The sequence below is a fragment of the Fomitopsis serialis genome (assembly GCF_022376445.1).
Source record: "Fomitopsis serialis strain Sig1Antser10 chromosome Unknown B0H18scaffold_9, whole genome shotgun sequence".
Lineage (NCBI taxonomy): Eukaryota > Fungi > Basidiomycota > Agaricomycetes > Polyporales > Fomitopsidaceae > Fomitopsis > Fomitopsis serialis.
The window spans coordinates 62,858-83,124 of record NW_025954969.1 but is presented as its reverse complement, the minus strand read 5'-3'; the positions used below and the strand labels follow the sequence as shown (position 1 = coordinate 83,124).

Genomic DNA, 20,267 nt, shown 5'->3' with positions numbered 1-20,267 from the left:
AGATCAGAGCCCAACGACCTCCGCCTGTGCACGATCGTTCGGCAAGGGGTCTAACAATATGGAATTAGCTGGAAGTAGAGGGAACTAGCCTGTTGGTGCGATCGAGTGCCGGGCCCGTTGTTGCCAGCCAGTCGCCGGGGCCTCCTCAAAATCGACCACCCGAGCCCTGTACCGTGAACCGTGAGCTGCATCTAGTCTCCGTTGCTGACCAAAAAGAGATACTCTTAAGCCGCATCCAATGCGGTGCACGGGTGTTGACCAGTATGATGCATTCGATGACATACCTGTGCTGCGGTAATGCTATTTATCTCCAATAAGTAGAACCGCGCGCAGTCAGCGCGTAGAGTGGCGGCCGCCGTGATGAGTCCACTACATATGGGTGCATCATCTCGAGCAGGTACTTGCTTGGCATGCACAGCCCATGCGGCGAAGTCCTTGTTCTTGAACGTTTGAACGCCAGAGGTAGACCCACGCGCGCTCCATACGTGGGCACACCGTATCTGATAGGTTCTGGATCAGCGCGCGAATCCGTTCGCCGACTCCAAGTCTGCTGCGTCCGGAGTGATCCCATCTCAATTCCGCTGGACTCGGCGTTTCGCGACCGCGAGGCCCAACGTAGCTGGAACAGAAAAGCCGACAACCAAAACGTCAACTTGTCTCGCATGTGGAGCCGGAAGCTTGAGGCCTGAGGACCGTGACAGGGTGCACATGGTCCGACTCTGATTCCGCCTGCCTTCAAGTCACTGATCAAGACCTGCTCAGAACGGCAGGACCAACGACAACTCACTTTACTCCAGCTGTTTGTGGATTCAATATTGTCGCTTGAAACCTTCAAGACCAGCCCGTATTCAAGTTCTGGTAACGTCCGGTCCTATCGTCGATTCTTGGGTTCAGGTTGTCCTTGAACTGGAAGTGGCACTGCTTGCCTCCGAGTCGGTACCGCTGAAATCAGCGCCAGAGTCTGTATGCAGGGATGTAACATTGAAGGCTGATGACAACCACGAACTTGGCTCGGGCATCGGTGCAGGTCTCAGACAAAATATCAGGTGCGTACAGTGACGGCCGGCGATCGGATTCGCAAGTAGCAGCATAGCCGCACAAGTAAGTACGCCGGTACTTACCTACGTTTCGCCAATTGAATAAGACATCCGTAAGGTAGCCGCGGACAGCGGATGTTCATCGCTAATCTGCCTGGTGCTCGTCAAGTCGCGTCAGACTGTCGGGGGACCACAGCTGATCATGACTAGGTTTTGGAGGGTTTTGCCAGATTTTGACTAGTGGGTAAGTAGAGGGAGCTAAGTAGAGGAGGAGGAGGAGGACCGTAAGATGCCGGTGGGCGCTAAGTACCTCCTCCTCCGCCGGCGGCCTCGAAGATCCTCCCTGTCTTTTGCCCGATGATCGACCATCGTTCACATTGACAGTTGACGTTGATCCCCGTGCTTTCCGTGTCTTCCGGACTTTGGACATTTACTGGCAATCGGGAGCACAGGTGGGTCAGGACGTTGGACAGCGCGGCGTCGACTTCGGCCACCACTAGTACGTGCCCGAGGCCCACCTCACTAATTCGAAACTCAATGCTTTGTTGTACCAGCTCTTCTGAAGGCGCCGGCGTTGATGCCGCATGCGGGCAACCAAGCGAACAGCTTCGTCACCGGCCCAGTCATGACACGGTCGGATATAAAGGTCAACGGCCGAACATGGGGAGCTTATCGGCATTCTCTACCAGGAATCTATATCGAACCGGGCCCATACAGCTTACAACGACTATCATCCACGTAGTATGTCCGACACGGAAAGCGAAGGGTCGAGCAGCGATCCCTACTCCTCTCGGCCACCCGCTACGAGTAGGCTGTTAGTCATTCATTCCGCATTGTATCCTCTCAAACCTTGCACTGATGCATCATTCGGTCATCGCAGGACCGGGGCATGCATTGGCTGCAAGGCACTCAAGGTATGCTCACCACATTGCACGACAAGGCTATACTGACTCTGGTAGCATCGCTGCGAGTGGATCATTGATGAGGGGATCTGCATGAAGTGCAAGACGACTGGAGCAGACTGCGTTCCCCGTGGACGCAAGAAGCGCCGACCCGCCATGTTAGTACTCCGAGCCTTAATCCTCCTCGGCCGACAGAGACTGATAAGTAGCTGTGTAGGTCTCATGAACAGCTAAGGAAGCGCTCGCTGGCTCAAGACGCCCACATTCAGTCGCTGTTGAGCCAGCTAGATGGGCTGAAGCGGCAATCCGGCATACGGAATTTCGTCGACGAAGCGCAGGCGGAAGCGACCACCATGAGGGCAACACCAAATGGCCTGACTGGTGAGCACCTTTGGTTAGTGAATCGCTGCTGCCGGTACTGATCGGCCCCGGCGCTTGACGTAGTCTACCTCGACGAGGATCCGACCGGTGGCTCACGGTGCGAACCTGGTGGAGGTGAAGCTATCCCTTCATGCGAGCCGTCCGCAGCAAAGGCAAGGGCGACTGCCTCGTTCTTCCTTCCGTACTACTCAGTCATAGGTCAGTGCGGTGGCACAATGCGCAGGGCAATTGTTGATTGAAGACTGGCTTGTAGATTTTGAGACATTCAAATGTCCGCCAATACTCAAATGTGGCCTTTTCGGACCCGCGGAGGTGACAGCCCTATTCAAATTGTGAGTGCTCACTCTCGGAACCGCGCGGCAACACAACATCTAACTTCGCTGCCACGTCAGATACTTCGATAAACTACATGTGATGGTTTTCTCCGCTTTCAACCACTTACACGAGTTGACCGCCTACCCCCAGCCATCCTTCGCACTGCTAGATCCTGTATTGCACACCCCGGAATATGTCTTGTCAAGATCGTCTCTACTCTTTACGACCGGTCAGTACACCCTGTCTTCTAGGTCACGACGTTGTCTGAATCCATGACCCAGTGCTGTATATTGCGGCGCGGTTATGGACACATCGGCCCAAGCTTTTCAACCTTGCCTGGGCACACGTAGCTGAAAGCGTGAAAGCGGCTGTCACAGAGGGCTCCAGAACGATCGAGACATGTCAGGCTTTCACATTGATGTGTCTCTTCCCTGCCCCTCAGCAAAGGTACTGGAATGACTCACGGGGCCGGATGCTCATGGGGGTCGCCACTCGGTACGCTCGGTGTCTCTTTGACTCCCGCATCATCGTCTGCTTTGCTCACTGCAACCGTAGAATCGCTCAGGATCTCAAGCTGGACGACCCACCACCTGCAGACCTTCCCGAGCGTGAGAAGCTCAACCGCCTCCGGACGTGGTTCCAGATCGTCTCCGTCGACGCAGCGCATGCCATCCAGAAAGGCCAAGCAACAATGATCCAGAGGAACAACTTCACCGCCCAGATGATGGACATATGGTATAAGTGCTCGCCGCTCAACTCGCCGTACGACGTCTACTGCAGTGCCTATGCGGACCTGATGCTGTTTGTGTCGAACTTGTGGGGACCTATGGGGCACACGAGCATGAACTCCCAGGAGGTAGGCAGCTCCGCTCCTCGCCCGGCTTCGTCCAAGATTTCAGTTTTCACTGCAGGATGATGAGGTCATCGAAACCGTACTGGGATATCATCGCAGTGTATGCAACCAGATCGAGGTGTGGAAAAATCGCATTGCTGAGCATCAGAGAGATGCCTCTGGTATGTCTCGGACAACCAGTGTTATTGCGTCGCCAACTGACGATCTCTATGCAGTCGCTGCACATCGCGACCCCAAGTTGGCTTTGTATGTCGTGTCTATGTGTCGTAGAAGCATGGAACTCACAGTGTGCTGCAGTCTCGGACACGCCTTACGCTTGACAGTTTTGGGCGTGGGCTTCCAGCATTCTGTGAAGCGCATGCTCCACCCCAACATGGAGCTTCTCAGTCTTGTTCGTCACTTTGCTCCCTGTCTATGCCTACCCTGTGCTCATATGTGGACACAGGCAATCGATGCGGCACGCCACGTCCTGAAGCTTGACATCGAGCACATATACCCCACGGGTACCTTGCGCTACGTGATCGAGGTTTGTGGCACGTCAACTACTTAGATCGACCCAGCGCTGAAGCCGCATTCCAGCCGCATCACATGTACGTGACGTACTCGGCAGCGTTCCTCATCAACGTAAGTGCAGCCGTTCGTGCAAATATCCTCACAGCTCACCCATCGCAGCTACTGCGCCCCTGCCTGGCTCCTCTGCTTCAAAGCTCTGTCCGTGTGGACATCCTCCGCGAAGTCCGCTCCCTGATCGAGCTTTTCAACTCCAGAGACGTGGCAGTCGACAGGGCCCATCTCGCTGCCGTCTATGCTGCCTTTCTCGAGGCGTTGTTGGACCAAATGACCGCAGGGGAAGGCCTCGCGGACGACCCCGCCGCTCACCCATCAACGCCGACCCAGAGCAACGTTTCGAGGATGCCGGCCGCCGCATCAGCGAACCATGGCAGCTCCAGTCATGTCATAGACATAGAGACGTCGCAAGGCGCCGAGTTCACCTTCGACCGGTTTGTCGTGGACATCACCACACATCAGGAGAGCGCCTATCCTGCGCCGCCCGCTGCGACTTGGCACGGATTCCCTGTGGACGAGGGTACCTGGTGAGAAGGAGGGGGGTGCAGGAGGCCACGATTCAGCGCGACCGATATTGCAGTGATGACTCGGAGAACGCACGAACATATGTATAGCCTTGGATCCACTCCGGGCTGTGTCTCATCATCTGCTCCATATGCATTCGACCCATCTGTCAAATTTTGACTAACCCTGGCATTCCTCGAGGACTGCAGGTAGCTGCAGGTCCGCGGCGCGAATTCGGTACGCGTGTGGGTGTCTGGTGGAGGTGCTCTCGATATCGGGCTGGCTGAGGGCTCACAGGCTGCAGCGTCGCCGACGCTGTGCTCCATACCACTTACTCGGACCGCATACGGTTCGTCCAATCGTGCGGGCGACGCTATGGGCGGCAGACGCAACTATCGAATTGCCATTTAGGCAAGGCTGCTTTGCGTACGTACATGAGTACAGTGAGGCGAGTCCTAGAGAGCTTGAACGACCAAATCGATACCGACGATCAACCGACGATATACTTATGAGAGTGGGGTACGTACTAATTATTCGGACTTCTATGACTGGCACGAGCTAATCAGCCCCAGCGCTGTTTCAGGCAATATTATGGCTATAGACTCGGGATGGAGTAGCGTAATACAGCGAGCCCGACGACAACGAAGATTAGTATGCTACACATTAACAAATACACGCGAGTAAGTTCCACACAGCACATCCGCATCACCACCCCATCTGCAAATACGCCTCGTCCATCGCAAACGTCGCCAAGTCGAGCGCGGACTGGTCGAACAGGGGCGGGCACGGGGCGGAGGAGGCCCACCACGTCTGCTCGTCGAGCGGGTTCCCCGCCAGCGCCGGCACGAGCCCAAGCCCAAGCCCGCCCGGCTCGCCGCACGCCTCCGGCACAGGGCCCAGCGCGTTCACGTCCGTCACGAAGTTCTCGAAGCAGAAGTCCGCGCCCTGCCAGAGGTCGCCGCCCGCGCCGCCGTCCACGAGGGGCATCGGGTGCTGCGCGCCGCCGCCCAGCTCGAGCGGCATCCCGGGGAGGTCCCACATGTCCGGCGGGAGCGGGATGTCCTCGGGCCCCAGCTGCGGCGTGCGCGCGAGCTCCTGCCCGTCGACAATGCGGTCGAGGTGCGCGGCGAGGAAGCGCCCGTAGACGGCGGGCGGGTGCGCGCGGTCGAGCGCGACATCCTTGGAGAGATAGACCCCGATGAGCGCGCGCACTTCCTTGAGGATGGTTGTACGAGTTACGGGGTCGAGCAGGGGGGTGTAGTTTGCCTTGAGGAGCTGGGCAAGCTGGGGTAAGTTCGTCAGGGCGCTAGACGAAGAGGCGAGCTACACACGTTGACGAGGAAGGCTGCGGCGTATGTCACGTAGAGGAAGTGCGGCTACGTTACGTTGTTAGACGGGGCCTTCGCTGCAGGTGCGGGAGCCTCACCTCGATGAGGGTCCCGAGGACACCCGCGGGATACAGTTCTTCGATGTGTACGCGCACACACGTCAGCGCGGTCTCGATTGACTAGACAAAAGATGAGCTTCGTGCTACGGGCGCAGTGCACAGCATACTCACCAGGCGCAGGATCTCAGGATGGGGCTCCTGCCCGTGCCTGACAGAATAGTGGAAGCCAGCGCCGAGGACGATGAGCTTCATCGCGTTCGCGATCCTGCAACATCCCGTCAGCTTCCCAGCGCATCCGCACCACCCGCTACTCACAGTTTCAACCGCATTTCATGCTGAGGCTGCGCAGTAGCTGCACGGGCACCAGTCAGTCGCGCGCGTCGCGGCGAAGGCGCAGGAAGACGCACCCGACGGATCCTGCGAGCGCTCCGCCTCCCTCTCCCTCCACTCCGCAAACTTCACGACGATCCTCTGGTGGTACTCCAGCACGGTCGCGATCACATCGACGTCCTCCACAACCACACACCGTCATCAGCACCCGCCCCGAACGCACGCGCACGCGGCCGCCGACTCACCTGGACGAGATCCGGGTCGCAGCTGTCCGCGCCGATCGCCTTCCAGAGCTTCGCGACGAGGAGCGCGAGGTCCGTGAACGCGCACAGGTACACGTCGTACGGCGAGTTCAGCGGCGAGCAGCGGTACCACGCCGGGAGCGCGCGCGCGACGTAGTCCGAGCCCTGCAGCACCGGCGCCTTGCCCTGCTGCACGGACGACGACGCGTCGATGCACACCACCTGGAACCACGTCCGGATGCGGTTCAGCCGCTCGCGCTCGGGGAGGTCCGCCGGCGGGGGCGCGTTCAGCTTCAGGGCCTGCAGGATCCTGCGGGGCGAGTCAGTACGGCAGCGGGGAGCTGAGAGGCGGGCAGGCGCACTGGATGGATATCCCCGTTAGCAGCCATGCGCGGTGTTCTGAGAAGCGCTGGCGGGGCGCGGGGAAGCCGGTGGAGAGGGTGAACGCTTGGCAGGTCTCGATGGTGTAGTGGCCTTCGCGGATGGCCTCCGTCGCTGCTTCATGTGCGTACGTCGCTGCGAGCTGGTGGAGCTTTGGGCGGTGCGTCCAATAGCGGGAGGTGATGGAGAGTACTGGCGGAGACAGGAAAGGATAAGCGGGCTGGGCGGCAGATACGACGAGAACGCGCACCTTTGGTGAAGAGAAGGGTGGATGTGGAGATGAGGTATTGGGGCGTATGGAGGGCGGGATCCAGGACAGTGAAGGATGGCTGTCGGAGGGAGAGCATTAGTACACTTGACGCTTCGTCCAACACGCGACACGTACATGGAGCTTGCAGTAGAACCTAGTCGGGTAGCACTGATCAGGTACACGCCGTCCAGTAAGAAGCCACGACTCACAGTTTGAACAGGTCTGTGACCTCTTGCGGGCCAAACAGCCCACACCTCAGGATGGGTGGCCACTTCGGATTTGTGGCTACCAAACGCTCGCCGTCAGCGTCGTTTCTCCCTCGGGAGGAGCCACTACTCACCCGACGGCACAGGGGTCAACGGCCTCGGTACGCTCATGGGTATGTCCTTCTCTGCGCGCGGCACCCACCCGTTCACCTTGGGCTCGCAGTCCCCACTCGCCACCCACCCACTCACTTTCGGAGACAGACACCCTCGCGCCCCTGTCTGGAGAGCCTCCGTCTCCTGCTGCGCCTGCGCGATCCAATAGCGGATCTTGGTGAGCGACTTTATCTCGTCGAGCTTGCGGAGGAGTGCCTGTATCTGGACATCTTGCGAGCACGCGCGTTGTTGCAGCTCTTCGTGTGCTCTGTGTTGAGCGAACGGGTTAGTGTTGCTGTACGTGGAACGGGAGGGAAACTGACGGTGCTGGACGCCGCTTCTTGCGGCCGTAGGAGACACAGTCAAAGTCGTTGGCTTTGCATCGGACGCAGATATCTTCGTCTGGAATGATGTCGCAGCGGATCTAAGACATGTCAAGTGAAGGACTGTGGCCACCGAACTTATGGCGGACCTTGAGCGATTTGCAGTGCATGCAGGCACCGCGACTGTGGGGGAGTGGCGAAAGAGTGAGAGTTGAGTCAATCTGACCACGACCGGCACTTACGGTCTCGCAGGGGCCCGGGGTTTCGTCTTCGAGCCCGAAGCCTGGCTGGTGCTGCTGTCACTCTCGTTGTTTGACATGAGAGCGGTGCTGGGGTGTGTCGGTGTTGCGTATGTAGATGTGCAGTTTGGATGGGTGGCTTTATGTTCGCGCGCGCTGGGTGGTGAGCGTATGTGATCTAGATCGGCCCGTGCTTCTCGGGGAAAGCCAGACAAGCCCTATTCCGATTCGCGGAGATAATGATGGAGTGGCCAACGGGGGCAGCAGGCAGCGTAGCGAGGATGTGCAGCCCGCCCAGCGAGGAGATTTTGTCGGACTCAGAACTAGCAGGCGTCCTCCTCGTCGCGTCTTCTGTCTTGACCGCTCGACAGCACAGGCGCCCGGCGGAGGGTCCGCGATCTGAAACCCATTCATCCGCCGAGACAATAAGTCGCCGACGCCGCTAAGTCATCGTCCGCCGACGGGCGCCTTCCCGCCTCAAGCTTGCCCCATTTCGCAGCACCGGCGGCCCTTCCACGCTCGCCGCACCCCGTCCGCGTCTGGAGTGTGTGTCTCACGCACTGCAGACTCTGTTAGTGTCCGCGATCAGTCTGGCGCAGTACGCACCTCTGGTCGCTTCCCTTGGGACATGCTCCGCGGAACGTCGTGTGGGTGGTATAGGCGCGTGACAGTCAGATTCAGGCCGCAGAGGCGTCTGGGAAGCGCAGCTTCGCGTGGGCTTGCAGCTGCTTGCAGTGATGTGCCATCGCAGCACAGCCATTGCAAGTGAACGCAATCCGCGAAGCACGGATTCCCTCCGGAAGTCTTTGCACCGGCATTCCCGGAGCACATTCCGGCCTCTCTGCTGTATGTACATCCGGCCTCCCCACGACAAGCGCGACACGCCGGTCATTGAACGTGTGCATGACGCTCTCGCTCCGGCGACGAGCGCATGCTCAGCCTGACTCCGACAGGCCACTTACACGTACCTCCTTGTAGTGCCAGATCATTGTCTACATAAGGCCCGGCCCTCGCGGACAATAAAGGGAACCAAAAAAAGGAAACGTGTGCAATGATGATGCCCAGAGGCCGTGCTGCAACTTGTCTCGTTTTTTAACAATCTTCGCGGCGGCCTCGACAGGCGATGGCCCCGCGTCGCGCTTAGCAGGACGGATCTCGGAGGCCAGGCCCGGGGCTCGGTGGACTTGCAGGCCGTCATCCATGGCAGCCACTGCCGCCGCTGTGCGCGCCTCCCCCGTGTCGCCACATGAATCAAGATCCCCGTCAGTGGCGCGATCGCGATCGCCGATTCCGTGACAGGATCTGACAGGATCGTGTTACTCACAACGCCGCCGTGAAGGTTATTCCCTGTTATTCCACGTGCGCCATGACTGCTTTCCAATGTTGATCGTATGAAGTTCAATGTAGCTTACAGTCCTACGCCTACGCGTCAACAACTTTGTCGACGTTGTTGTTGCGAGATTTGTTGGGCAGCGGAAAGTCGTGCAGGCTGCCCCGGCACAAACCTACTGCCAGATACGGCCCAAATCCGCGATACACGGTGCGTGGTCATCGGCGACGACTTGGCGTACTGATGTGACGGGGAGGACGCTTGTCGGCAACTATGGTCTGCAACGGAGACTAGACGGGGATGTCAATACACACAGCATAGCAAATCGCGATGCTGGTCCCGGAGTCGGATAAACACCAGTCAGTTACTACTAGTGCCTCGCAGCACACAGGCTCGTCGTTCGCATCGCGCCAGGAACACCATCCTTCCAGATCTCTGACGCACGTCGTCACCTCTCCTCGCTCGTTCGTCCGCCGGAACACTGAGACGCCGGATCCGCCACAGCAGCACCGCCAGCTCGTTCGGGGTTCGCTCGGACACTCGCCGACAGCCGTCTGGCTCTGGCTGCGCGTATGCGGACGATCAGCGACTAGTGCGCGGTGCACCGCCGCACCGCGATCTGCGTGGTTCCGAGAACCGGTGAACGACTTGATTCTGCAAGAGACAATGCAGAGACCCGTCAATGTCGCAGATTCGTAGCGGAGGAGCGCATGGCGTACGTACAAGCCGGCGGCGACGCCTCAGGCTCGCAACGGGGCCAATCGCCTCTCCAAACACGATTCCAATGGCCCACTGCGGGCCATGAAGACCGCTGGCTTGACAAAAGCGAGCCGCTTAGGAGGCCGCGCCTAACCTCCGCGGGAATGACGGCGGTACAGAACATCGACTCATCAAGACAGGGGAAGCTTATGCTCAGCCTGATCCTAACAGAGCACACGCGTACTTATCTTTAGAGTTAGAGTTTTGTCTACATAGGGCTCGGCCCTCGCGGACAATAAAGGGATTCAAAAAAAAAAAAAAAGACAGGGGAACAAAATGCTAGATAGACATCGGTCACGAATGCGACGCGACTTGACTGCGCAGAAGGATCGCGAAACCGGCGACCGTAAGCTGGCGGGAGGTTCCATTGACCCCGAAAAGAGAGGAGGGAAAGCACACAGACGCGTACCGCTATCTCGGCGACACTGCCACTGGTCGTACGCGGAAACAACAAAGGCGTGATACTGCCCGACACAGTTCCAATTGAATGGCGGCGCACCATGGCTCCGGACTACATTCACCCCCTGTTTTGCGCGTGTACGCTAGCCGCAAGTCAAGTTAGTCACATCGTTTCTGGTATGCATTCTGACCGTATCTGGCTTTGTCCCCGGCAGGTGGCTGACTCACTGACTGAGCTGAGGGGGCAGAGGCGGCTGTCGATCTCGTCGGTCAGCGCAACGTGAACGTGAAACGAACTCTAAGTACGCACACCGCGTATGACGAGGAACCTCCTCCGCCGTCCTCCCCATGTCCGTTCTGTGCCAGTGGGAAGCCTCGCAACCCACGAGTCGCAACCAAGTGTGCCCACGCGACCCACGACTCCTCGCCACAGCACGACCATCGTCCATGGCCGCCGATCGCCCACAGCCCAGACCTCCCAGTGCAGACCTCAACACAGAAACGGGGTCCGGGGGCGAAATCGCCCCGGTCAGACTTCTCTTTGTTGGATGCCCATCTCATCATGGAGGACCACCGTCCTTCTCGCTCGGGTCGCGTCTGACTGTTTCGTTTGTCGCTGCGCGTATGGCCTACGGCTGCGCGGCGGCCTCGTCGCGCGGATACTTTGTCTGTTGGAGTTTGTTCGCCGGACGTAGCACCGCTTGACCCAAGCCGGACCACACCATAGCCAAAGCCCCAAAACCATATGGATGTTTCTGGCGAGAAGTCCGGATTGCCGCGTCACAGAGCCACGGGTACGGCAATTCACGAACGTCAAACAGGTAAGACGCTCCACCCTTGTTCAAGTGACGAGTCAGCCCACCCATACTAGCATACGCCGAAAGGGGCCGAGTCGCTGACCAGCCTCGTAGTCATTCTGAGACCTATCAGCTGTGCTAAGCCAATTCGAGGGCCCAAACCGCTGCGAGGACCGGGGATTGAGCAGGAGCGCAAGGGGGACGACATGGGGACGAATGACATTGCGTTCGTCAGAAAATACCGAGCCGGTGGGGTCGGTATGTTCGTGCTAGTAGTACAGAGTGCCCATATGCACGCCCTTGAGCTTGCATGTGCCTCGAGTTGTGTTTGGTCGCATTGAAGGGGGTCACGACTTCCTGTCCCCTTGCACGGCCGCGCGAACACCCGCAGAGCCGAGCCGCGAGTCGTTCGAGTCGCTGCTGCCAAGACTGCTAGCCCCCTTGCTCTCCTCTGCAGCACGCGTAGTTCTAGTCAGCAAGATTTCGAGATGCCACGAAGAGCAGACGCACTGTAGATGGACGACTGTCCTTCCTCCCTCTTCATCTGCGTGCCCGCGACGTACATGTAGCCTAGTGTCGCGACTGAGCCGACGACGACCGCAATAGCCTGCACGGTTGGATGCCCAAATGAGCGATGTGTGCGTTTCAGCCTGTGGAAAACCGACGTACCAAGGGCTTGCTGCGAGCTCGCGAACTCATTGTGACGTCACGTCTTCAACTGAAGTTGTCTGGAAACAAAGTACGGGTACGGGTGGTCAAGCTCGCTGTTCCGCTTCACGTGTAACGAGACCTATGGGCGTGAAGTTCGTGTAACAATAGGTGTAGATGGGCGTTGAGGAAGAGTTTGTCGTCGTACGGGCAGTCGAGTTGCAATATCACGGCCAGGCCGAGCCACACGCCGTCATAAACAGTCCGAGTTCGGCAGGTGGCGGAGCGAAGCCCACGCGACACGCCATGCACGTGACCATGCGGAAACGCGGCGCTGCCCTACCAAAAGGGGAAAAGGGCGGGGACAAGCTCACCGCGCTTGTGGCGGTGTGGGAGGCGCGTACGCCGCTCTACTAGGACACCTTCAGACTCCCTGGGTTTCCTATCAGCATCTATTTACTTCATTCCTACTAGAGCGACCACGAGCTATGGCCAAGAAGGGTGCAGCAGCAGAGAAGAAACCGGCGGACAACAAGAAGGGCAGTAAAGGCGCATCGAAGGGCTCGGAGGATGCAGACGACAAGGGCAAGGTACGTGCGATCCGCATAGTGTTGCGAGAGATCGCTACTGAACGTGGAACGGCAACGAATCCGCAGGGAAAGGGCGGCTTGAAGCCCGCGACCGCCGTCAACGTGCGGCACATCCTCTGCGAGAAGCACTCCAAAGCGTCGGAGGCACTGCAGAAGATCCAGGTGTGTCTCTCGTCCTTCCTCTCCACGTCTTAGTCCCCCTTGCGATTCTACCGATACTGATTCGCTTGTCTGTGCGATCGCCAGGAGGGCCAGCGATTCGACAAGGTCGCGCAAGAATACTCCGAGGACAAGGCGAAAGGTACGTTCACTCACTCCTTCTCCCAGAACCCCTTGTGTACGCGGCGCTCGCGACGCTGTAGCTGGTGGCAGTCTCGGCTGGATGACGAGGGGATCCATGGTGGTACGTTTCCCCTGCACATGCACCCATCCTTATACCACACATCTGAGTATCCACGTCCATCAACGAAGGGCTCGTTCCAGGACGCGGCCTTCGCATTGCAGCCGTCCACGGTCGACAAACCGCTCCTCTCGCCGCTCGTGAAGACGAACTTCGGTTACCACATCATCATGGTGGAGGGGCGCCGATAGCGTTCAGCCGCATCCCCCGGAAATCCCGCAATGAAGCCTTCGGAGTCGACAACAACGGAACATGTATTATGTACTATCTCGCCATGTAGAATACGAACACAACAGTGCAGAACAAGGGGGTGCATATACGCTACCAGTGACCATCTCACCAACACATTAAGCAAACCTTCCAAAACATAAACAGTGTCAAAGCAGCCAACCCAAACCGACTGCAGGCCAAGACACAAGATCCACGAGACCGAGCAACCTCACCCACCGCCGCCTCACATGAAATCCGACTCCCTCGGCTCCGCAAACCTCGACCGGTGCTCCAAATACGCCACCAAGTCCTCCGTCGTCTGCAGCGTCGCCGGCATCACCGGGGACTCTTCGACGCCCGCCGCATCTGCGCGGAACGTGAACGGCGACGCCACCCTGATCATCGGCACCGGGCCTGGCGGCGCAAACACCGACGCCTCGAACATCATCGTCGCGCTCGCGGGCGCGCTCCCCGGGCTCGCGCCGCGCATCGTGTATCCGCGCGGCGGCAGGCGCTGTTCTCCGGAGAAGTGCGACGGCGACAGGTTCGAATACGCGAAGCTCGACGGGAAGGTCATCGTCAGCGGCCCTGAGCCTGAGCCCGAGCCCGAACCTGAGCTCGACCCGGGTCCAGCCGTCCGGGGCGCAGGGCGGATCGGTCGCCCGGTGTCGACGAAAGGCGAGCCATTCATGGTGAGCGGGGGTGGAATAACGGATGCGAAGGGCGAGGGACGGGATTGGAGGGGAAAGTGCCGTGGCAGGGCATCGGATGACGTGCCATACTGCGCTCGCATCGTCTCCAAGGACGTAGGGCGGAACTGCAGGTTCCCTGAAGAAGCGGAGGAAGGAGCAGCGAGGCTCGAGCCAGGACGGCTTATTGGCCTCTGCTCTGTATCTGCACTGTTGGGAGCGGATGCTCGGAGCTTTGACTTGTACACCGCGGACGGATCATCAAGCCTGAATTGTGCCTCGAAGTTCGCGGACGACGTGGAATTTTGGACGACGCTCGGAGTTGACGCCCTCGTGCTCGGTGTGATGACGCCCGAACCTGGGAGTGACATCTCCCTGTAACCGTCAGAGGCTGGGGGCTCAAGTGACGGAGACCGCCTTCGACCCTGGGCTGCCACTTTTCCGAGTTTGAGCTCTGCATTATTCGCCTTGTAGTATGCGCTCAATTGGATGGCAGTCTGCATGCAATGAGTCAACGGCAACCTCTACTAATATAGCTATACACACCTTGTTGGGCATCGACGCAGATATCCGCTTGAAGTCGTCGCCATGATGTGCCAACAATTTAACGAATAGTTCTGCGTTGTCTTCGTCAGTGCCCAGTGGGCACCACGTCCACATTTACAATCTCACCTTTGTCTTCCTCCGTCCACGGGGAACTACCCGTCGGTGTCCTCTTCCGAGCTGTCAGTTCTGTCTGGTCTATGAACCGTGTCTCGTTGAACAAAAGGGGCGCTTCTGACATGACTGGCGATTCAACCGTCTCCGCCGACTTGATCTTACGTGAACGACGAGTTCGTTTGGCTGGCTTCGGTTCCGCCTCCTGAAAGCAATTGCCCGTTAGAACAGCTGTTGACGGCATTGGTAGATCCGGACTAATTTCATACCGTAGCGTCCTCGTCCACCTCTTGCTCTGCCGCTGCCGCAGCACGCGCAGTAGGTTTCGCTGTACGCCGTCTTTTGCGTGGCTCAGGATCGGGATCGGGTGTTGGCGTGGTCCCGGGCGAGTTCTCAGCTTGAATAGCACTCTTCCGCGTTGAGGCGCGGCGAGGCACGGGCTCTCCGTTCTCAGCCGTCTGAGCTCCTCGTCTCCGACGAGTTGTAGAACCGCTCGCAGTGGAGTTCCGCGAGACTTCAGCATCGTGCTTCCGGATGTCTTCCAACAACGCATTGCCCTTCTTCTTGCCCCCGCGTCCGCCCCCGCGTTTCCGCTTGCCAGCCGTAGTTCGTGCGAGGACCTTCCGGAAGTCGATAAGCGTCTTCTTGTGCAAATAGTAATAAGTAACGCATTCCGCCGTGGTCTTGTTGGGAAGAAAGTCGGCGATGATGCCGAATTGCTTGGGGTAGAGCATATACTTCTCGAGGAAGATCTCCTTCTCTTCTTCAGTCCAGTCCTCGAGACATGTGTTTGGCGTGTAAAAGTTGACTAGATCCTCGACGACATTATTAGTATCGTCGTAGCGGTAGTCGACCGACCCCTTCGTCACCGAGATCATGTCTGGGATCGTTGCTGCGTTCCGCGAAGAAAGGTGATCGGCATCAGTGAGCTCTTCGTTGCCCAAGCTCGCGATGATCTGCTCCATCTCCAGGTCCGTCCGTACGGCATCTCCCAGGGCAGCGGAGCGTCGAGTGGTTCTACCTGCAGTGGCAGCAGCTTCTTCGAGTGCGGCAGCCTTCGCAACCTCGTCTAGCTTGCCGCAGTGCGCCATCCAGCGGTCGTGCAGTGTCAAGTAGTCCTCCCGTAACTTTTTCACCTTCTCTGTTAGCGAAGCTTGTCGCTGAGCAAAGAGGACCTGCAGCGACGGTCGCACACGGACGAAGCTATCTTCTCTCTCGCGCTTGCGCTTGCCTTGTAAGACTTCCGCACAGAGCCTATCTGCAGAAGGATCATGACGATCGTGAGGCTCCGCTATGGTCATGTTAGCCATAAGCACTGGAGCAACGCGTTCTGCCTTTGTCTGCCGATCGTAGCGCAACCTGGCCCTGACCACTACACGGAGACCTTCTGTGAGTGGGTCAACTTCTGGAGTAGGGCTCTCACTCGGTGCTTGTCGAGCCGGCTCGCCATGATGAGATCCAGAAGTTGCGGCCTTCTTTCCTCTACCAGTGCGAACCTCTGCGACTTTCTGCGAGACGGGAAACTCGGCAGGGACGGCTGGTCGCTCCTTTCCTCTTGTCAGCATGGAGTCGCAACAACAATTGTTGACATACCTGGACAGCATCCTCGGCCTCGACATCAGACGGCCTATCTGGCGTCACCTCTACGGGTGCAGCTTGCTTGGCATCCTGCGAAGTTACCTCCTCTCGTTCTGATGGGACCACTTTCTCGGTTATTGGGCTGGTAGGCGATGACTCGACAGCCGTCGGCGAAGCTTCAACTAGGTGCGAATCGTCCGCTACGACAGACGACTCTGCTGCGGGAGGCGGTTCAGTCAAACCAAGTAAGGACTCTACCATCATGGGCGAGCGATCTCGTGAGGCAGGCGACTCCTCTTGCGGCGCATCATTTGACGAAGAAGGGGAAGGAGATGCCTCGGTCGGAAGAATTGTCTCAGTAGAATTGGACGAGACTGCGACGGGAGCTTGGTCTGGGACGGCAGGTACCTCGGTCGGAAGGGAGGCTTGTACTGCAACAGGCGACGTGCGTGCTGAAGCAGTTGAGGCTTCATCTGCGACGGGCGAAGATTCTTCGTGCGCCTCTGAAGGTTCCTCGATAGCAGGTGCGGGTGAAATCTGGCCTGCTAATGGCTCTCCTATAGATAGGACCGGCACAGCATCGGGTTCAGGCTGTAAGGAGCCGACTGAGCTAATGTCATCCAGTCTAGGCGATTGAGGCGTGGGCCCCGGCGACGGAGGCGGAGACATGTCCATATCGCACTCGTCCTCCTCTACTGGAATCTGCATGGACGGTTCACGGGCCTGCACAACATCTCCCGATGCGCGTGTCTCAACTGTCTCTGATGGTTCGTCATTCTGTGCGACGACAGGAGGCACAATCGTCAGCCCAGGGATCGCGAGGTCGTCTGCTTTGTCATCCACAGAACTGTCCTTGAGCATCGGTGCGTCGTTCGAGGGAGTAGCAGCAGGCACATCCTCCTGACCAAAACTCAGCCCAGGGATGACAGAATCATCGCTAGAAGCAGAAGCCAGAGCAGTGTCTGCAGAGTGGTCGCCAGGAACCGGCGACAGTCCGGAGGGAATGTCTGGACCAACGGAAGCGGATTGCGATGCTTCGACAGTCCGCTCCGTGGCAGTGTTCAAGCTAGGCATCACGAAATCGTCTTCACGCTGGACTGCGGATTCTTCCTTTTGGTCCACCAGAGCAGAGCTAGGTTGTATGATAGGCGAAGGAGGCGCGGACATGTCCATGTCCACGTCCATTTCCATTTCCATATCCATGTCCGATTCTTCGGCAGTGTCACTGTATGACGCCAGAACGAATTCAGTACTCCACCTAGCCCGATAAAATGAGGCAACTTACATATCTGTGCTCGGTACGCTTCTCGGCTCTACCACGCTCGAAACTTCTGGCACAGGGGCTTCGACAGGTTCCGCTACTTCGTCAGTGGGGGTTGCTGGCAAGGACATATCCATGTCAGACTCGCCCTCCTCACGCTCCGCTTTCCTTTGTAACGCATCACGATCGAGAGGAGGGATCTGCACGCTGGGGGGCCTCGAGATACCATTGACGTTCAATGAAGGACGCAGAGACTCCTCGTTCGGCTTGTCTGCGGTATCTAGGACGATAGATACCGGACGCTCGCTGACGAGCTTTGCAACAGCGGCACGTAGTTCGTCGTTCGTAGCAGGAGCTAAAACACAGTCAGTCGTGTCGGAAAATGAATGATCCATAAGGCTACCTTGGTGAAGAGGATCTGTTTCTTGTGATGCGCCTTGTGCACCTTGAGATGAGGAAACGTGCGGCTCTTGAGTCGACTGCAAACCGACAGCAGGTACTGTATTCCCAACATTCGACAGACCAGGGATGGAGCCACCCTGCAACGTTGACGTAGCGCCGTCCGACTTGTACGAGGACAGAGAAGAAGCCCTGCTCCCCTGAGCCACAGCTACAGCGTCTATCTTCTTCACACGAAGTTCTGGGGGGATCTCCGGACCATAGATCGATCCCGTAGACTCTGTGGAGCTCGTTCTCTTGCTGGAAGGTGGCTTCCGCGACGGTGATGAAGGGCGCGCTCGCCGAGCAGCACCAGAAGGCTTAGCGCGTCTGCTGGTCGGCCCACCGGAACGACCTCTCCCGCGTGCAGGAGAGACTCGTCTTCGAGTCAAGATAGGCGAGTACAAGCGAGTAGTTGTCGGAGAGTATAGAGTAGAAGCTCTGCTGCGCGACCTACCGCGGCTACGGCTGCGTGCTTTGCTCCGACTGTCAACGACAGACTCGCGGCTTTCTGACCTTCGGCGACCACGACTGCGACGAGCACGGCTAGCTCGATAGCTGTCATAGGAACTCGATGGACTGCGAGTATATGAACGGCGGCTGTAACGGCGAGCGATCCGCGGTGGTAGAGGGCTTCGAGATCTCGATCGTCTGGGACTGTAGCTGAGAGTCGGACTTCTGAGACGTCTTTTTCTGCCAACTGGTGACCTCAGAGCTATAGGACTGCGAGTGCGACCGCGAATGGGACTTCGTGAGGCGCGAGGGCTGTAGAGCGGGCTTCGGTTGCGACTAGGGCTACGAGTCTGCCGGCGGACGGGGCTCCGACTGGCGCGAGGGCTATACAAAGGACTCCGGCCGCGACTTGGGCTAGGGCTGCGAGTGAGGGACCGTCCACGGCTGGGGATCCGTCTCGGCTCTCGGCGAGGGTCAGATGGTGACCATCGCGTTGGCGACAGACGGTCTACGCTGTTCAGTTCGCGCGGTGGCGTCCTCCGGGGTTCCCAGACCCGCTTCGTGGCGTTGGGGCTTTCGGGAGACGCCCTACCTCGTATTGACGGTGCACGCTCTGGAGAAGGAAGTCGCCATCTGGGATGGACACGGGGATTCGGCGGGTGAGCCGCCCTGGGCTCTGGGATATCGTCGTACCGAGGACGGTAGCTGTCTGTGCCAGGGTTCATATACGGGTATATGGGAGGTGTCTCTGGCCTATAACGATCTCCGGAGTATCCAGGAGCGTTCAGACTACGTCCAGGTGAGTAATGATCACCAGAAAAGGGAGGGGGGCCGCTCAGGCCAGGGGGAGAGTAATGATCACCAGAAAATGGAGGTGCGCTCATACTAGGTCCCGGAGAGTAATGATCCCCAGGGTAAGGGAGCCCATTTGTTCCGGGTGGATAATGATCACCTGGAGGTGGAGGCGCATTTAGGCTTGGTCCTGGGAAGTAGTGATCCGTTGGTGGTGGTTGGCCAACTAGTCCGGGACCTGAAGGATACTGGTCAAATGGAGGAGGGCCAGGTGTAGGAACTGTGTAGTGATCGCTGGCCAGTGGTCGAGGAGGAGAATAGTGATCCCTGGCAAACCGGGGCGGAAGACGTCTTGTTGGTGAATACGGCTCAGGAGCCACATCGTTCCGTGATCTGGTGCCATATTATAAGCAATGCACTTGAACCCTCATACGCATAATGAAGATACTTGCGTATTTGGCGGACCTATATGATGCTGCTTCCAAGAATCGTTCGGCTCGAACATAGGTTGCGCCATGGTCATAGCATCTGGACGGTCATAGGTCCATGGATCACCATCAAAACGAGGACTTGGTTCAGCTCTGTCAGGCCACTGGGGAGGTGTAGGGTGATCCCAGCTCTGCGGCGCCCAGCCACCTGTAGACGGACCTGGCTGATAGCCATACGGATCCGGAGAAGGAGGTCTAGGATAGAACGAAGCTTCGGAACGCCATAACTCTGATTGAGAACCATAGTCATTAGAATAGTCGGCTGCATACGGCGCGCCTCCAATACCAGGATTATAGATATCGTGGCCAGGATACGCGGTCGGCGGGCCGGGCGAGGGTCCATACCTGCCGTCATGGATTGGTGGTCGCTAGGGGTATATCAATGTAAGTTTCTAGTGCAACAACTTCCACAAACATGCTCGCTGACATTGTACGGAGGTGGCCCGTTGTTTTTTCCGCCGCCGCGACGGCGCCGTCGTTGGTTCGTCGGAGACATGACCCACAGTAGCGATCAGACGCCTGTACAAACGTGCCGGGCGGGAAGCAGGTGCACGAAGAAGGTACCGATGGCAAGTCGAGCCAAAGTCGAGCCGTCAGCGGCAGTATAGCATGAAGAGAACACGAGAGTAAGTTAAGTTTCCCCCGCCGTGAGGCAGTATCTGTAACGAATGTGAGTAGTTTCGATGAGTTGGTCTTGGGTTGAGAGGT

The 20,267-nt window shown here is 58.2% G+C and overlaps 7 protein-coding genes across 7 annotated transcripts; 3 read left to right on the top strand and 4 right to left on the bottom strand.

Annotated features, from left to right (window-relative positions):
• Positions 1–1,780: 1,780 nt before the first annotated feature.
• Positions 1,781–4,586, top strand: B0H18DRAFT_1115534 (uncharacterized protein; the record flags this gene model as incomplete). Its single annotated transcript, XM_048033278.1, has 15 exons — positions 1,781–1,851; positions 1,918–1,951; positions 1,997–2,097; positions 2,157–2,320; positions 2,384–2,518; positions 2,574–2,652; positions 2,713–2,864; positions 2,917–3,130; positions 3,191–3,491; positions 3,547–3,649; positions 3,704–3,734; positions 3,786–3,879; positions 3,934–4,014; positions 4,068–4,112; positions 4,161–4,586. 15 exons carry the CDS (start codon positions 1,781–1,783, stop codon positions 4,584–4,586), a joined length of 2,031 nt encoding a protein of 676 aa, XP_047897514.1.
• A 548-nt stretch (positions 4,587–5,134) lies between these two features.
• On the bottom strand, positions 5,135–8,504 carry B0H18DRAFT_670339 (uncharacterized protein). The gene is made up of 15 exons (XM_048039073.1): positions 8,074–8,504; positions 7,981–8,014; positions 7,832–7,932; positions 7,490–7,776; positions 7,359–7,434; positions 7,285–7,303; positions 7,150–7,228; positions 6,881–7,091; positions 6,522–6,828; positions 6,354–6,456; positions 6,262–6,298; positions 6,118–6,211; positions 5,986–6,066; positions 5,891–5,935; positions 5,135–5,843 (listed from the first exon to the last, which is right to left on the bottom strand). Exons 1-15 carry the CDS (start codon positions 8,148–8,150, stop codon positions 5,265–5,267), a joined length of 2,130 nt encoding a protein of 709 aa, XP_047897513.1. The 5' UTR covers positions 8,151–8,504; the 3' UTR covers positions 5,135–5,264.
• On the top strand, positions 8,046–8,504 carry B0H18DRAFT_670488 (uncharacterized protein). The gene has a single exon (XM_048039074.1). It carries the CDS (start codon positions 8,189–8,191, stop codon positions 8,471–8,473), a length of 285 nt encoding a protein of 94 aa, XP_047897512.1. The 5' UTR covers positions 8,046–8,188; the 3' UTR covers positions 8,474–8,504.
• Positions 8,505–11,442: 2,938 nt separating this feature from the next.
• B0H18DRAFT_670319 (uncharacterized protein) lies at positions 11,443–12,264 on the bottom strand. Its single transcript, XM_048039072.1, has 3 exons — positions 12,025–12,264; positions 11,866–11,962; positions 11,443–11,806 (listed from the first exon to the last, which is right to left on the bottom strand). Exons 1-3 carry the CDS (start codon positions 12,052–12,054, stop codon positions 11,703–11,705), a joined length of 231 nt encoding a protein of 76 aa, XP_047897511.1. The 5' UTR covers positions 12,055–12,264; the 3' UTR covers positions 11,443–11,702.
• Positions 12,265–12,365: 101 nt separating this feature from the next.
• B0H18DRAFT_984379 (uncharacterized protein) lies at positions 12,366–13,321 on the top strand. The gene is made up of 5 exons (XM_048044670.1): positions 12,366–12,593; positions 12,660–12,755; positions 12,840–12,894; positions 12,956–12,996; positions 13,065–13,321. Exons 1-5 carry the CDS (start codon positions 12,492–12,494, stop codon positions 13,182–13,184), a joined length of 414 nt encoding a protein of 137 aa, XP_047897510.1. The 5' UTR covers positions 12,366–12,491; the 3' UTR covers positions 13,185–13,321.
• B0H18DRAFT_984374 (uncharacterized protein) lies at positions 13,322–16,096 on the bottom strand. Its single transcript, XM_048044669.1, has 5 exons — positions 15,973–16,096; positions 14,819–15,921; positions 14,565–14,754; positions 14,439–14,509; positions 13,322–14,389 (listed from the first exon to the last, which is right to left on the bottom strand). Coding segments are annotated over exons 1-5 (2,307 nt in total). The 5' UTR covers positions 15,974–16,096; the 3' UTR covers positions 13,322–13,447.
• A 2,187-nt stretch (positions 16,097–18,283) lies between these two features.
• Positions 18,284–20,267, bottom strand: B0H18DRAFT_1208225 (uncharacterized protein; the record flags this gene model as incomplete). The annotated part of the gene is made up of 3 exons (XM_048036260.1): positions 19,987–20,267; positions 19,524–19,927; positions 18,284–19,464 (listed from the first exon to the last, which is right to left on the bottom strand). Coding segments are annotated over exons 1-3 (1,653 nt in total), but the record flags the coding sequence as incomplete, so codon positions are not given.